General features: G+C 41.1%; 1 protein-coding gene across 2 annotated transcripts in view; it reads left to right on the forward strand.

The window, feature by feature from the left end:
• Positions 1-16434, forward strand: part of LOC138282394 (cadherin-7-like) — a 1442915-nt gene that overhangs the window by 749316 nt on the left and 677165 nt on the right. For both annotated transcript variants that reach the window (XM_069219909.1, XM_069219908.1), the window contains exon 7: positions 12254-12495. In XM_069219909.1, the coding sequence (XP_069076010.1) occupies positions 12254-12495 (242 nt within the window). The remainder of the gene's footprint in view (positions 1-12253; positions 12496-16434) is intronic.

The following is a 16434-nucleotide window of genomic DNA, read 5'->3' on the forward strand; positions in this document are numbered from 1 at the left end:
TCATCCCTAACTTCTTGCATGCCTCCCTCCACTTTTTGGACACTGTTTTTGCTGGTTTTTAGACTCTGCATAATTTACCACTGCTAACCAGTGCTAAAGTGCATATGCTCTCTCCCTTTAAACATGGTAACATTGGATGATACCCAATTGGACTATTTAATTTTCTTATAAGTCCCTAGTAGTGTGCACTATATGTGCCCAGGGCCTGTACATTAAATGCTACTAATGGGCCTGCAGCACTGGTTGTGCCACCCACTGAAGTAGCCCCTTAACCTTGTCTCAGGCCTGCCATTGCAAGGCCTGTGTGTGCAGTTTCACTGCCAATTCGACTTGGCATTTAAAAGTACTTGCCAAGCCTAAAACTCCCCTTTTTCTACATATAAGTCACCCCTAAGGTGTGCCCTACGTAACCCCTAGGGCAGGGTGCTGTGTGGGTAAAAGGCAGGACATGTACCTGTGTAGTGTACATGTCCTGGTAGTGTAAAACTCCTAAATTCGTTTTTACACTACTGTGAGGCCTGCTCACTTCATAGGCTAACATTGGGGCTACCCTCATACATTGTTTTGCGTGGTAGCTACTGATCTGAAAGGAGTAGGAAGGTCATATTTAGTATGGCCGGAATGGTAATACAAAATCCTGCTGACTGGTGAAGTTGGATTTAAGATTACTATTTTAGAAATTCCACTTTTAGAAAGTGAGCATTTCACTGCACTTATATCTTTCTGTGCCTTACAATCCACGTCTGGCTGGGTTTAGTTGACAGCTCCTTGTGCATTCACTCAGACACACCCCAAACACAGGACACTCAGCCTCACTTGCATACATCTGCATTTTGAATGGATCTTTCTGGGCTGGGAGGGTGGAGGACCTGCTGTCACACAAAGGACTGCCACACCACCTACTGGGACCCTGGCAGACAGGATTGAACTGAAAGGAGACCTGGTGCACTTCTAAGCCACTCTTTGAAGTCTCCCCCACTTCAAAGGCACATTTGGGTATGACTGCTTTCTGAAGAGGACTGCTGCCTTGCTGTTGCCCTGCTGTCTTGCTGCTCTCTTGCTTTGCTGCAGAAGTGCTCTCCAAGGGCTTGGATAGAGCTTGCCTCCTGTTCCCTAAAGTCTCAGGACAAAAAGACTACTCTCCTGCAACTGAAATCCCCGTGCTGCGAAAATTTGGTGCACTGCCTGCCAAGGACGACGCAGAGCCTGCTTGCGGTGAAAATTTCACCACACACCGAGTCCGGAACGACGCAGCCCGACTTCGCAACAGAAGATCGACGCATCGCCAGCGACACGACCGGAACTTCAATGCACAGCTCTACTGGATCGACGCAAGCCGACTCAGAACGACGCCGTCTGACGGAATCGACACAGCGTCTGCTGTGCGGAAGAAAATTCCATGCATCGCTTACCGGAATCGACGCAGCTGCTGGGACTTCGCTCCACAAGGCCAGGATTCCACTCATCGTCGCTGGGGCGTCTGAAAATCCCGCAACCCGAAGAGGATCCAAGTCCGCGCGCCGGAAATCGACTCCACGTCTTCCCCCACGTGGAAAATAACGACGGAACTCATGTGCGAAGGGGCGAAACCGACACACACTCACCTTTTTCCACACATCGCCTCCTCTGCGGTCCCTTGTGAGGATGTTTCAACGCGAACCAGGTACTTTGCCCTGCATGAGACACTTGTTGTTTCTAGGAGAACTTAAGACACTTTTTATTGCTTTTACAGTAATCTTTGAACTCTAAAGACACTTTATATCACTTTCAGTAACATCCCTACATTTGGTTATTTCAACTTTAATCGTTTTGACTGGCATTTATTCAGATAAATATTATATATTTTTTGAAACACTGTGTGGTGTATTTTTTTGGTGCTATATTGTGTTATTGTACGATTTATTGCACAAATACTTTACACATTGCCTTCTAAGTTAAGCCTGACTGCTCAGTGCCAAGCTACCAGAGGGTGGGCACAAGATAATTTGGATTGTGTGTGACTTACCCAGACTAGAGTGAGGGTCCTTGCTTGGACAGGGGGTAACCTAACTGCCAACCAAAGACCCCATTTCTAACAGTAGGTGACATTGAACTTCCCTTGCCAAGAGTGTACTTTACACACAATATACGAAGGTCTTGTAGGAAAGTTAAATGTGCGCTTTGGTTTTAGCCAATTTCAATATGTTTTATGGGTCAAAAGACATGCACTGAGGTCTGTTTAGCAGCATCCCAGTGCACAGACTGAAAAGTACAGCAGCATTAGTCCACAAAGAATATATTGACCACACAAAAAGAGTGACTTTCTCACAGGTGCCCTGAAATTTAAATCCAGCCCTGGTGCAAATGTTCAAACCAGCCCTGTGCTGAAGGAGGCCATGACCATAATGAGGCCAAGAGACCTTTGCTGGCCTGTGGCAGCCCATCCTGCTCTGAAATCAGCCTCTTCTCTTGTAGACTCAGATGAAAATGGCAAGGTGGCAGTATGGCCGCTGTGACCCTTCCAGATGCAACCCAGTACCAGCAGAAGGAGAGCTGCCAGTTGGGCTGCATCATAGCAAATATCTGACAGCTAAATACATTAAAGGAACTGGTATTTGACTGCCATATCAATGAACTTGTCTAGCCATAAAATGAACCCGTGTATCTGTCTGAGAATAAAATCACAAAATGATTGCTTTTGTTTGCAAAGAATGTAAGAGAAAAATACATTAATGTGACAGAAAGTGTGACGAATGAGTGTGCATTAGACATGTAAAATGAAAGAAGAAAGGACACATCAAAACACCCAGAAGCATAATGGTGGGACTCAAATAGTTCTGCGATATGATGCAAGAGAGCATTGACAATTTCTTTAGCTAATGGCTCATGAGTACTCACTCAATGGATTAATAAGGGGTCTGACTTAAAGATTTGTGTTTCGAACAGCAGAGGTTGGCTTTCCCAGATCTAAAAATACAAAAAGAACAAGTGATGGATGATATGCTGAACAATGTCAAACATTCACCCCCATACAGAGATCTGGTCCTGAATCCTTTGCTTTTTTGTTACCCATGCCATTCCAGTTTGGTCCCAGCTGAAAGCAAATCAGTCTTGACCCTGTTCCCCATGAGAACAGTACAGCTCAAACTACCAAACCAGGTCCCCCTGGACTGGAAGCAAGTATCATGGGACCGGTTTCAGAATATTACTCTTCATCATCCAGGCTAATTTTACTCCAGTGGCATGGGGGGAGCAAGGGACCCATGTCTGGGAATACCATTCTCACTAAGGGCAACAAATGCAAAAAAAAAGAACGAGTGATGGACAGAATGCTGAACAATGTCAAACATTCATTTTCAGTACAGAGATCTGTTGATAAAAATAGGCCATGCTCACCGATCACTGTTTTGTGGACCCATGAAGATGGCTTAGCAAATCACATGCTTGGTTTTACTTTTTTGCAAATGTGTGTGTCAGACAAGTGGGTCACTTGATGCATATGATAAAGTAGGAGCTTGATATCTAGCAAATATTTAGTACTTGTAAGACCTTACACAGAAACATATATGCTACCTGGCATCATGAATGACTGCCTGTGCACTGCCTCTTCTCTGTTTAACACCAAAATCTTTCTCAATACCAACCCATCAGTAAGAGAAAGTGCCTACCGTACTTTATAGCAAACATGTAACAGTGTGTCTCTATGTGAGAAATAAAAAATAACACACACTTAATTTGTGTTCTAGAGAACATAGAAACACCTAAACCCTACATGTCCTGCATCGCTTTTCACACATTTCAGTGTACCATGTACATGGCTAAATATACATATCTCACTGATGGTTTTCCAGTTTTTCACATAGAAGACAGGCATGCACAGACAAACTGGATTCGACCTCTACCAAGTGAACATGAGTTAGTGGACATCTGTCTTGGCAGTAACAGTAACTCTGAGTTGGGGCCATTGAAGCTCATCACTCTTTTACAGCATGAATGTCCCCCACTTTCACTACCTCCAAAATGGCCTTAACTGCATTTGTTGAATTTGCCTCCATTATTCTGTGAGAGTCACAAGCTAAACAAAATGGGCCTCAGGCATTCTCTTTCATGACCAGAACCAAACATGTGTATGAAAGGATCTGGGCATTGCCCAAATTCATTGCTTCCTGAGCCCCAGGTTGGCAATTATGATACCCATTATGGTTTAACAACAGCTAAAGCTAGGGGTTCAATTGAGAGCCTTGCATGGATACCTTGAGAACTAAGCAGATGCACAACATGATAAGTGGTGATTCCTAAAAATGGTTCAACAAAAGCACACTAAATACAGCAGGAATATAATTTAGGCTATCATCTGGAAAAATTTGCAAATAACCAACTCCACTAAAGATACCAGAAGCTCAAGCACAATGGTCGGAGCATTACCATCAGACCAATTAGTTTTCAGTATACCTGCATCACTTAAACTATTTCAAACATATAATTAGGAAGAGCACAAATGGATTGGCATACTGATTGCTTCATGACAGATCAGTAACAAATAGACTCTATGAATGGAAAATGCCTCAGCATGACTGCTCTTCCATTAACTCAGATACAATGATCATACCAATCTGTCATTATTGAAATCAGAAGATTAGGAAGATTGCCACTGACTGCCAAGGAGGCATATCTCTGTATATATCGGTTCTGCCAAGAGTGGAAAATTAAGAATAGTCACCCTTTGTTAATTGAAGCTAGAAACCTTTTGTATTATCTAATTATGATTTATACTGCATGGGATAGCATATATCAGTTTTCTAAAGGTGTATTTCCTTTGAATACACCACATACTTCCCCATTCATATAGCACAACATACATTTTTGTAGTTAATCTATTTACGGGAATAAATGAGGTCAAAATTGGGATGTTAGCTGTGAATGAGGTCCTCATGTCCAAAACTGAGTAACCTCTAAAGGTAACCAGGTTTAAAAAATGCAGTCCCCAAATTTTCTGACAAAACTGGTAAACACTCAAACCTGTTCTGTGTCATCTGGGTACACTCTACACTGATACCCAAAGCTAGAAAATCCACAGCACCCTGCAAATCCTGGGTGACATACTATATATCTCACTAGAAACTATGGAACACTTAATTCTCACTTCTATCCCATCAGGTGCACACTTCAGCCCCCCCAACACTTAGTGTAGCCATTCATTTGAATATTCCACTTGCTGGAACCATGAAAAGCCAGCTCACATACCCTTTCTTTGGACCAAAGTCCGTACATTACAGAAGTGCCTCTTAACCATGTGGGTGAGGGCCAACGTCTCCCTCTGGGACACTTCTTTTTACTGTCCTTGGGTGGACTGGGAATACACTTTAATAAATAGTTTTTTAAGGCATAAAAAACTATTTCAACTATTTTTTTACCTTCAATACTACTGTTCAAAGAAGAGATTAACTGTGAGTTCTGGTTGAACTGCCATTTTTGGAGTGGGACCAATAGGGGTTTCTATGTTGTGTAGAACCCACTGTAAAGAAGGAGTAAGTAAAATAGAATGCTGCAAGAAGAAACATCAGAGGTTATAATTTATTTATGAATTTCATCTATTGTGCTTTTTTATAATGAGGCACTCTAAGTGACAATGGAACTCAAATTGCATCTCACTGATGAGGCTCAATAAGGTTGAAACTTTTGCATGGTTGCTTGTAATATGGCCTGGCAGTTCACTGTAAACTGACCCTTTAGTGGTGGGGACCAAGGCTGATTGGCATCTGTCAGGTTTTTCCTTGTAACTGCATTGTGAAACAAAATGTAAATTGAAAACTGTCCAGAACCGTGCCAGAGGTTATGATTTATTGAAGCCTTATGCCCATGAACATGTGATTTCTTAACCATGCCCTGTCAGATGCAAGCAATCTATTCCTCTGGTATTTCAACACTTGAATTCAAACCAGCCACACAGTGATGTGGTTACTGTGTCCACCTTGTTTCTAAAATACTTTATAATTTTTGTTGTATCCTTAAACATATAAACACATGGATACTCCATGTATGTATGTGCAATGTTGAGAGTGTTTAGAATCAGTGAAAAAAAAATATTTCATGGATAAGTCTCAATGACAAACAAATGCCACCTTGTGTATTTCACAATTAATATAAAATACTCTATACTCCCCTTTTCAGTCGCATTGGTGAAAAACCACATTCTCAGGTAAAGAAGAATTATATTCTGATGCCGAAACTGGGTTGATCCAGTTTCTTTAGGGAGTCCTCTTTGAGATTCAAATGTTTTAGGGCCAGATGTACGAAAGGATTTTACCCATTCTGTGTCTATGGGAAAAAGCTTTCGTACATATGGCCCTTAATCACTAAGCCATTCTTTAAAGTATTGTGACTATCTTTTACTTAGCCCTTTAAATATACCAATACCTTTGTACATTTCTAAGGACCATCTGACATTAGCATTTCTTTTCTCCCTTCACTGGAGCACTCACTTGCGCCTTCGATGTCCACTTGTCCATCTCCTGGACTTTCTAGTACTTTTATACATAGACCACTTAATCATATACCTAAACCAGAGATTCCCAACTTTGTACTGATGTTTTTGAATTGCTTTCTCCTGACCGGTCAAGTAGCAGTCCTCTTTGATCACTTTTTTTAAATTAACAAAATAGTGAAAATCAAACAATAATGCTCCTAAAAGTGTGTCCGTTTGTGTCTAGAAAATAGATTGTCATGACCACTGCTGAATTGTAGAAAATAAATAAAGCCAAGTTAAAATTTTCAGTACGTGTCACAAATACAACGACTCAACAAAATAGGCTTTGTTCAAGAGATACTTTTAATAAGAATTTTGATTAATCTCTCATACTGACTAAATAGGAGGGCTCATGGGGCAAATGCTGATTTATAATTATGTTATGTTTAAAAGTACTTCCCAATGCTTTAATCATAGTGTGCCAAGATGTTTCACCTTCATCTTCAAAGTTACTTTGAAGATGGGAACCCTGTTCCAGCGGCTAATGAAGATTGTAATATTGACCAACATGTAATTTAATGAACAACAACATTACTACTTTCCTGATGTGCAGTGCATTTGGGTATGTCCCATCTTTTTTGTGCAGATGATAAACTTTGATTTTCATTTGATCAATTCATTTTCCTCAATGATACTGGCTCCTGTTTCTCATTCATTGTTTCACAGTTCTTCTAGTGCCACAGTGCCATACTATGTATTATATTTATTTTATTATTTATTTTCGTATTTTATGTAGTTAAAGGTACATTCTACAAAGCAGATGTTCCTAGGCATAGAATTAAGATAATTCTGTTTAGCTGGATTACATAGTCAGTCCAGGAGTTTTAATGACTTCATTAAGGTGATTTACACAATCAGTGGGTTCTGCTACCGTTCCACATCAATATAGGTTCTTGTTTATTACATATCTGTTAAAGTTGAAAAATGTCGCTTTTAGTACCAAAAGTATACCATTCAACACAATCTGTGCTACTACAATCTATACGTTTCTCCTTGTTATTAAGTATTTCATGACTATTTTTCCTATCATCATCATCAACATTCTTTATTTGAATATCAGAGACATCAATATAGAGGATACTTAAAAACAAATAGCAGTAAGTTCATACATTTACAATAAAACACAGTCAATTTTACTATTGTTTCTAAAGAACAGCATGATGCAAGTGCAACACATTCATCTTTGTCAAGCAGCACTATTTAAGTAAATTTTGTTAGGGCTACACTTTGTTAAAGTAGTGAAATATTGGCCCTAGAGGAAATTAAAACATCATCACATCTCCCAATATTATTGATGACAGAACACAATATTACTAAACTATATATTAATCTTTTCAATAAATGCAGTAGTAGTTGTTGATATTGTCCAGAGTGTTTTGGTACCTTATTATCAGCAGTAAGTTTGTTAGTGTTATCAACCATGAGGTTCTTAGTGTTTCAGGTGACGTGTTGAGGGTCTTTTGTATAGCTAACTCTAGTGCAACATGGACATTTTTGGGCATTATTTACCAAGGTAAATGTACATGTGCATATTTACCCACCTGTACACTTACTACTACCCCTCTGTGGATCTGCACAGTTTTGCTTTTCACCATTTCTGAAAGTAGAGTTGCACCTAGGTGTAAATGTACAAATCCTGCCTCTAAGATTAAGAAGTGGAGCATCCTTCAATAGCTCCTACTTCTAATTTTTAACATGTAATGTAGTCAAGGGAGACTTCCTTACAGGAAGGTATAGGGAAAAGTATTAAAGTTTGGTATTCATATAAAAATTAAAAATATTTTATTGTGCAATATATACAAAAATGTATTTAAAATTTGTATTATTATCTTAGAACTCGTACAATTATATGTTGCAGCACTTTTAACTCATCAAACAAATGTGTATTTAAATATGATAATTTCATTTATAAATAATACCTTATAAACAATAATAGAAAAAAATCTGTCTGTCACTAACATTTTTATTTACTCAATTTAGTTAAAATCATGTGTTTAATTCATTGTTGGTTTAGGTAGTTTTCTAAATGAAATAAAAAAAATATTATTATATTTTTACATTGAGATTATTACATTTCAAATAATAAAGGAAATAATTATTGCATATAATTTTTTAATGCAAAGTATATAGTGTGTTGCAGTACCTGTGAGCGGCCAAGGCAAAACCAGAGCACAAAAATACCTGTTTTGACACATTCAGTGCTACAGTAACATCAGAAGTAAAGCTCGTTTGTGAATTGCAATTGTCTTACCCAATTGTGCAGGTGTTTTCGTATTAGCATGTCCCTTCCTAAATGCCTCCTTAAATTTCCCTAAACTCCTTCCATTAATTTGTAGGCATTCCCCATTTTGAAGTCACCCTCTCTTGTCCATGCAACATTTACAATAAAAACCTACATCAAATTATGCTGGCCTCTCTACCACCTAGGCGGAGATCTACAGTCAGTAAAGATAGGAGAAGTGGAGGTAAAAGACCCCACATATAGGTTTGTAAGTAGCATGTACATGAGTAGTACAAATGCAATATTATACTACTTTACAAACAACAAAATGCAGCTTGTGAATAGGCCACTGCTAGAACATTCATCTTCTGTGGGGTGGTCTTCCTCCAAACATTTTGCTGTTGCCTCTTCTTTTTGCTGGAATTCAATTTGGTTAACCTTAGGAACCTGTGTACTTCACTACTGCTAACAAGTGCTGTAGTGCTTGTACTCTTCCCCTAAACAACATAAAATTGGCCTACAGTGATTGGCATATTTAACTTACTTATAAGTCCCTTGTAGAGTGGCAAAGCAGAAACCCAGGGCCTGTACATTAAATGGTACTGGTGGGCATGCAACACTTATTGTGCCACCCACTTAAGTAGTCCCTTAAACATGTCTCAGGCCCGTCTTTGCACTCTAACTGCAGTTATAAATTTGCAGTTCCACTTGGCAATATAACCACCTTGCCAAGCCTCTCCACTTTATTGCATATGTCATCCCTAATGTAGGCTATAAGTAGCTCGTAGGCCATGATGCAACTAAAATGTTCAACATGTACTTTTAGATTTTACCTGTCCTGGTAGTGAAAAGTTCTTTAATTTGTCTTTCACTACTGTGGGGCTACCTCTCCCACAGGATAATATTAGGTTGCCTTATTACATTCAATAAGTGCTAACATTTGATTGGGAACAGGAAAGAACATCATGTTTGATGTCTCAGCAATTGTCATTAAAAATGCCCTTTAATGGTAAGTTTGGATTTTAACTTACAATTTTGAAATGTTACTTTTAGAAAGTTGGCATTTTTCTGCTCTAAACTATTTGGTGCCTGCATCCTTTCGTGGGTCACATGATTGGGTGTAGTTGGAAGTTGGACCTTGTTTATTCCTCTCAGACAGCCCCACCCACAACTAAATAGGCTGTGTCCTGCCTTCACACAAAGGACTAGTCACCTCTACATTGTTCATAGAGCCAGCTTGAAGCCACAGGAAGGGAGTCAGGAAAATTCAGGCACTTCAATGGGAATTCTCTAGAAAGTTCTACCACTTCAAAGAAGACACCTTGTATGAAAGGGGATCCACAGACCCACTCTTCAGTTCACCTTCAGGACCTGGGGAAGGACTCTCTGAGGACTACTTCTGCTGTGGCCTGCTGTGCACTCCACTAGACTACATTACTGCAACTCAAGGACTGCTTTGCTGCTGGAGCCGGTTGTGAGCCCTCGGAGGCCTGACATGCAACATGAGCCATGCTTTTTCACCTGAACCCAGGACTACCAGAGTGACTTCAAGGGATAGTTTGTTGGCCTCCTGCTCAGAGCCACAGGGACATAACAGGCTCCTATCATCTTGAACCCACACCTTGGTAAGGTCTGAACCCCCAAAAGGGCCCCTCAAGTCTTGGACCCTTAGTTGTGCTGTTAATGGTGCCCACATAGCCAAAGGTAAAAACCTGGGACTAGGAACATTTCTGGCTAAACACTGCTCTGAAAACTGAGGGAAGACCAGAACAAACCAGCTTGTCTATCCACCCAAGGTGAATTGCCAGTGGGCCTAACTTGGCAGTAGCTCCTGCTACGTTCTTCTCCACAATAGCAAATCCTGTTCAGCAATCCTATGAAAAAGGGTATATGTCCTCCTATAACTCCCTTCAGCTACAGCCTCCTGCCTTGTCCCACTGGAGATTTCTGAATTCCAAAAAAAGAGACTAAGGGCCTCATTACGAGGTTGGCTAGCCAAATGTCAGCCCATCAGTCCTGTGGAGAGGAGACCGCCGCAGTGCTGGCGTTCTCCCCACAAGGCCCATTACAAGGTTTCCACTGGGCTGACTGGCTGAAACCTGTGTAATCTGAGGTTTCCACTGGTAAGCCCAGTGGAAACCATGTGGTAGCATTGAACTTGGCTCCTCATGGAGCCAATGCCAATGTCTTCGCACATAGGGTGCTCACAGCACCGCGGAATAAAAACTGTCTGCTGTAGCAGACAGTGTGCATTCTGAGGGTGCTGGAATGCGGGACCCCTACATTGCCCATGATAAGGTTGTGAACAGTGCTAGGGCCCCTTGACGCCCCAGCACTGGGTTTCCACCAGCCTTTTCATAGCAGGGTCCCCACCATGAAAAGGCTGGTAGAAACAGGACTCATGACCAGCACTGCAGTGCTGAAATCAGTGCTGCCGTGGTTGAGCAGCAATATCTGCCACGCCATCTGGAACCTTGTTCCTGGTGATGATGACGGTCCAACTGCCAGGGTCGCAATGTGTCTGTCAGGCCACCTGCAGTGCGGAGGTCCGACCGCCACCATGAGGCTGGTGGTCTTAAGACCTTCAGCCTCATAATGAGGCCCTAAGTCTGAACATAGAAATCCTCATTGTGACTTCATCCAGCATCTCACAACGATGGCGCTCCTTCCTTGGACATCGTCTGCAGCCTTGCTCCACTGAACTTTACTTTCTCAGAACTTTTACTTCAAAATTTCTTCTAAGTCTGAAGGTAAGTGCTGACCACTCTTTGCATCAAACACACATTCCATCAGGTTAGCCATATTCTTCCCACTTTGACTCGATCTCTCTCAACTAGATGTCTGTTGTTGGGGCTTTGACATTTTAGGCTCTAGAGTTTACTAAATACTATAAAAAAATGTACAACTCTAGTTCTACTGATTGGATTTTCACTATTTTGGTGGCAAATAAGTTATTAAAATCTATTCTATTTTTCAAAGTTAAGCCTGACTGCTTACATGTCAAGCTACCAGAATGTTAAGCACAGGTTAATTTAATGACTTTAGTGGTTCACCACAACAGGGATTGTGGCTGTTGCTTGAATAGGAGTCACCCACTTCAACCAACAACCAAAGCCAACTTTTATCAATCCTTGATATTCCAGCATCTGTTGACTGTCTTTGGGTTTTAGAAACTGTTTCTCATTTAATTTTAATCAGCTTGCTATCTATAGAATGAAAGGATATATAGCACACAAGCTTTATCTTAACTATGTGGTTGGTGCCTTAGGAAGTCAATTTGTGTCATTTTTAAGATCTACATAAAGCAGCATTCTGACCTCCTGTACTTTATCAGCGTAACTTGTAATGTTTATTGGAATGAGTCTTCATGTTTTGTGCGGGTTTTATGGGACTCCCTCAACATCATCATGCTGTTGTGCTTTGTTGCAATGCCTCAGTTTCTTCTAAAATGAAGCATCTACATATAGAACACCTGGTTGATGGGAAATGCTAATACTGGTTCTGTTTCTTCACTTGTATATGCTCAGGCTGTAAACTATGAGAGCAAGAGGAGATACAGCATCCGAGTGAAAGCCGTAAACAAATATGTCGATGAACGTTTTCCATTTGAAGACACCGCAATCGTCAAGATAAGCGTGGATGATGCAGATGAGCCTCCTTTCTTCATAGCGCCTGAATATGTGATGGAGATTCATGAAGGTGCAAGCCCTGGCTCGTATGTTGGAGCTGTGTCTGCCAGAGACCAGGATAATGCCAACAGCCCTATCAGGTGATGTAAACAAATACCCGATTGTGCATAGCTTTCTTTCGTCAAATGTATTCTGATGATTTTTCAAAATTACAGGGAAAAGAACAAGCTAAACATGCATATAACCCAACAAAAGTAACAGTAGCAAATGAGATCTGCCTTCTAATTAACACCAATATTGTTTCCACAAAGACTGTTAATCAACACTACAGGGACCAACCAGTATTCTTATTATTGTCCTTTTGGCCCCCAGCAACACATGCCATAGTATCTAACATCACCTCTTTCTCTATGGGAAAAGGTCCAAATTCATCCATCTTAGTAGTAAAATAAGCACTGATGCTTCAACAGGGAACCCCATCATACTTCAAAGGACAGGTGAAGAGGTAATGAAGTGAAGTTCCTCCGTCCCCCTAAGTTGCTAATGAGTTTCTCCATGAAAAATATTGTCCATATTTTAAGATATCCTTACATTGCTGAGGAGGCTTGGGTTACTTTCACTAAAATGTAAATTAAAGCTTTGTTGTGCCAAGGGACTAAAGGGTGCATGCCAGTCAATTTTCGTGATGTGAGCATAACCAGCTGCCCTCAGCTCTAGAGCAAATACGCCTTGGTTAAGGAACAGAGAAATCACCAAAAGCACTCCTGCAACCTCCATCTAGAAAAAAGGAGCTTAGTGCAGCTCTACCTGACTATTAAGGAGTGTAAAGCCAATTATAACTATTGTGTGCCGAATTCTCCAGGTTTTATTCAATAAAGGGAGTTTTTATGTACTACTTTACATAAGGTGTTTCAGTCTCGGGGGGATATCAGTGTTCCAATGCATCTTTTCTATCTTTTCATGTGTGGCCATTTCCTAAGTAGGTAAACCTCAATCAATAATACAGATCATTTGGAGAGTATTCCTTTCATCCCTCCCATGTTCTAAATTGCATTTTCAAGTGTGGTCTTATTCCTAGGTGCTGCTGGTTTTAAATTTGGATATAGGACCCAATGGCAAAACTGGACACATTGCAGTCTATGTTTCTTCTAGGAGAAATTCCATTTTACATTGCTCAGATTTTATGGAATTGCCATGGAAGAGAGCAGATGCCACTTGACATCCATCTATCCTCCAGTGGCCAAAGGCCTGTGAATGCAGAAGTAAAATCCTTATGACTATGATTTTCAGTGGGGAACGAAAGGTAGTGAGACCAAGACCCAGATTTACAAAGATTGTGCATCAAGTTTGCATTACTTTTTTAACTATGACCCATTGCAAAATTCAAGTTAGTATTTATAAAGCAGTATAAATGGTGATTTGTGTTGGCTTGTAATCAAAAGTAGTGCAGCACAGCACACTGCCTTGCATTACTTTTCATCAAGAAGGACTTCCATGTGTGGTGCATTGGCTATCCCATACAGCCAACCATGGATTGTGATGAAGATCTATACCTACAAAGACTTGTAGACATGGATTTGCTCCAAAAACTAGAGCCTCCCTGAGGCTGATGTAACAAAGAGAAATATTTTTATTTCTCCTTGTTTCTTCCTTTTTTCATGTGTGTTGCATTCCGCAGCCCACATACATGGACAAAACTGCCTTACTGCACAAAAGCAATTCCAACCACAACACAGACAACTTTGCATTGTGGCACAAGGGTACCTGCATTGGTGGACGGCTGTCATAAGTGCACCATTTACTGGGAGGAATCAGAACTACACCACTTGATTGTAGGAATGACACAATTCTGCTCTCTTCACTTGATGCAACGCAGAGCAGCATCTTTGCTTGTTGCCCTGGGTTGCATTAAAGCTTTGTAATCTGGGCCCTAGTTCTCTGCCACCAAGTCTCACACCTAATAATGGTGTTGACCACGATGGAACAATATGTATTTTGGGTGTCCTATTTTTACTTAGCCAGATGATGTCCCATAGCAAAGGTTTCCTTCACTATAAATATACTCACAAACCACAAATATATTATAAGTGTACTACTGATTAACAAAAAGTAATATTGAAGTTCACACTCAAAGATGGGCCTTGTTTTTTAATGCACAAGCAACATAAATGCATTTATGTATGCAAGTATGGAGATATGAGTTGTTACATAGTACACTCTTAGCAAAAATGCAACAACCTGCTGTACAATAAATGGGGAGTACAAAGAGAAGGGACACAACATTGGCTTGCAAATGTGATACATCTTGAAGGTGGAGGACATGTAGAGTTTGAGATCAGATTGAGAACTTTGGATGAGGTGTTTCCTGAAGCCGCTGGTCATCAGCTTCTTTCAGATTGAAGGAATGTAGGTGTCTAAATTGGTTTGACATTTTTCTTGTGTTGTGCTTTGACATTATTGCTGTTTTGGTACTACCTAAATACTTTTCACTTTATCACTATATCTGCTCTGTGCCAAGACTACTAGCGGGTTGAGCTAGGTTAATTTATAGACTTTAGTGGTTCACCCTGCAAGAACTGTGTTTCCTACTTCTGGTGGATTATCAAACCCCTTAACTAACAAACTAACCCCCATATTTATACTTGCTTTGTGCCGAATTTGCATCATTTATTTATGCAAATTCAGTGCAAACCTAACTCCAAATTTGTACTTGGTGCTAGTGCCAAGGTTTTGGAGTTAATGTCATTTTTTTTTGCTTGTGGGAAACTACCCTGCATCAATGAGATGCAAGGTAGGCGTTCCCTTGCAAAATATGACGATATGGCCTTAGCACCATATTTATCCCCCCATGCTAAAATGATGCACGGGGAAGAAGGCTTAAATAATGGTCATAAGGGGACCTGTGAGCCTATTTCCATGGTCAGAGACCATGGAATGGGCCCACAGGTGCCTTTCCCTAGCCCCAGGGACAACCCCACCCACACCAGAGGGACGCCAGAGGATCGGGGGCCCATCCCAGGTAAGTAAGGTGAGTACAGGTAAGTATTTTTTATGTTATTCCAAAGTGCCATGGGGTGCCTAACTTGGGCCCCTCTACAAGGCACTGGGCCCAAGGGGTGGTGGGCATGACTCCTGTCTTTACTAAGACAGGAAACATGTCCATGGGGGTTTTACGTCAAACAATGACGCTAGTCTTGTTACAGGCATTTTTATGCCTCTTCCCATACTAGAGTCATCCTTTGACGCTCAACCTCCAATTCCCCCTACGTCTCCCCCACCCAGCTAACGTCCTTTTTTATGACGCTAGCCGGGCCTTACCGCTGGCTTCCGTCATTCCATACATATGATGCCCAGCTGGAATCTTAAAATGGCGCTAGCCAGCGGTATACTTTTTAATGCAAATCTGCGTTAGTGCAGTTTTGTGTAAAAAAGTATAACTATGCCCCTAATTTCACTATATAGGTGAGACCCTAAAATAAGGACAAGTCTGCAGTGGGCATAGCCACATGTGCTGGTTGGTGTAGGCCAGGACATGCAGTTAATCCTGACTGTGCAGAGTGACCCACTTTAGCAACACAAAAGGATGATGGACAGAGTGCTAAACAATGCAAAAACTCATCTCCAGTCAAAGATCTGGGTTTAATTCATTGTTATTTTGCTTACCATGCCTCCCCAGTTTGGACCCAGCCATATTCAAATCAGTCTTGACCCTGTTTCTCATGGGAACAGTCCAGCCCGAACTGCCAAGCCACGTCCTCCCTGGACCGGAAATAAGCAGCCTGGGACCAGTTTCAGAGTATCAACCTTCATCAGCCAGGCTAGCTTCAATCCAGTGGCACAGTGAGCACGGGACCCAAGTCTGGATATACCCTTCCAACTTAGGGCAACTTTAGCAACACAAAAGGATGATGGACGGAGTGCTAAACAATGCTTTGCATTTTGGGCTGGACTGCTCCCATGGGAAGCAGGGTCGACTAATTTGCATATAGCTGGGTCCAAATTGTGGTGACGTGGCAGGCAAAATAAGATGGATTAAACCCAGATCTGTGAATGGGGGTGAGTGTTTGAAAAGTTTCAAC

Source organism: Pleurodeles waltl, chromosome 2_2, assembly GCF_031143425.1.
Source record: "Pleurodeles waltl isolate 20211129_DDA chromosome 2_2, aPleWal1.hap1.20221129, whole genome shotgun sequence".
Taxonomy (NCBI): domain Eukaryota; kingdom Metazoa; phylum Chordata; class Amphibia; order Caudata; family Salamandridae; genus Pleurodeles; species Pleurodeles waltl.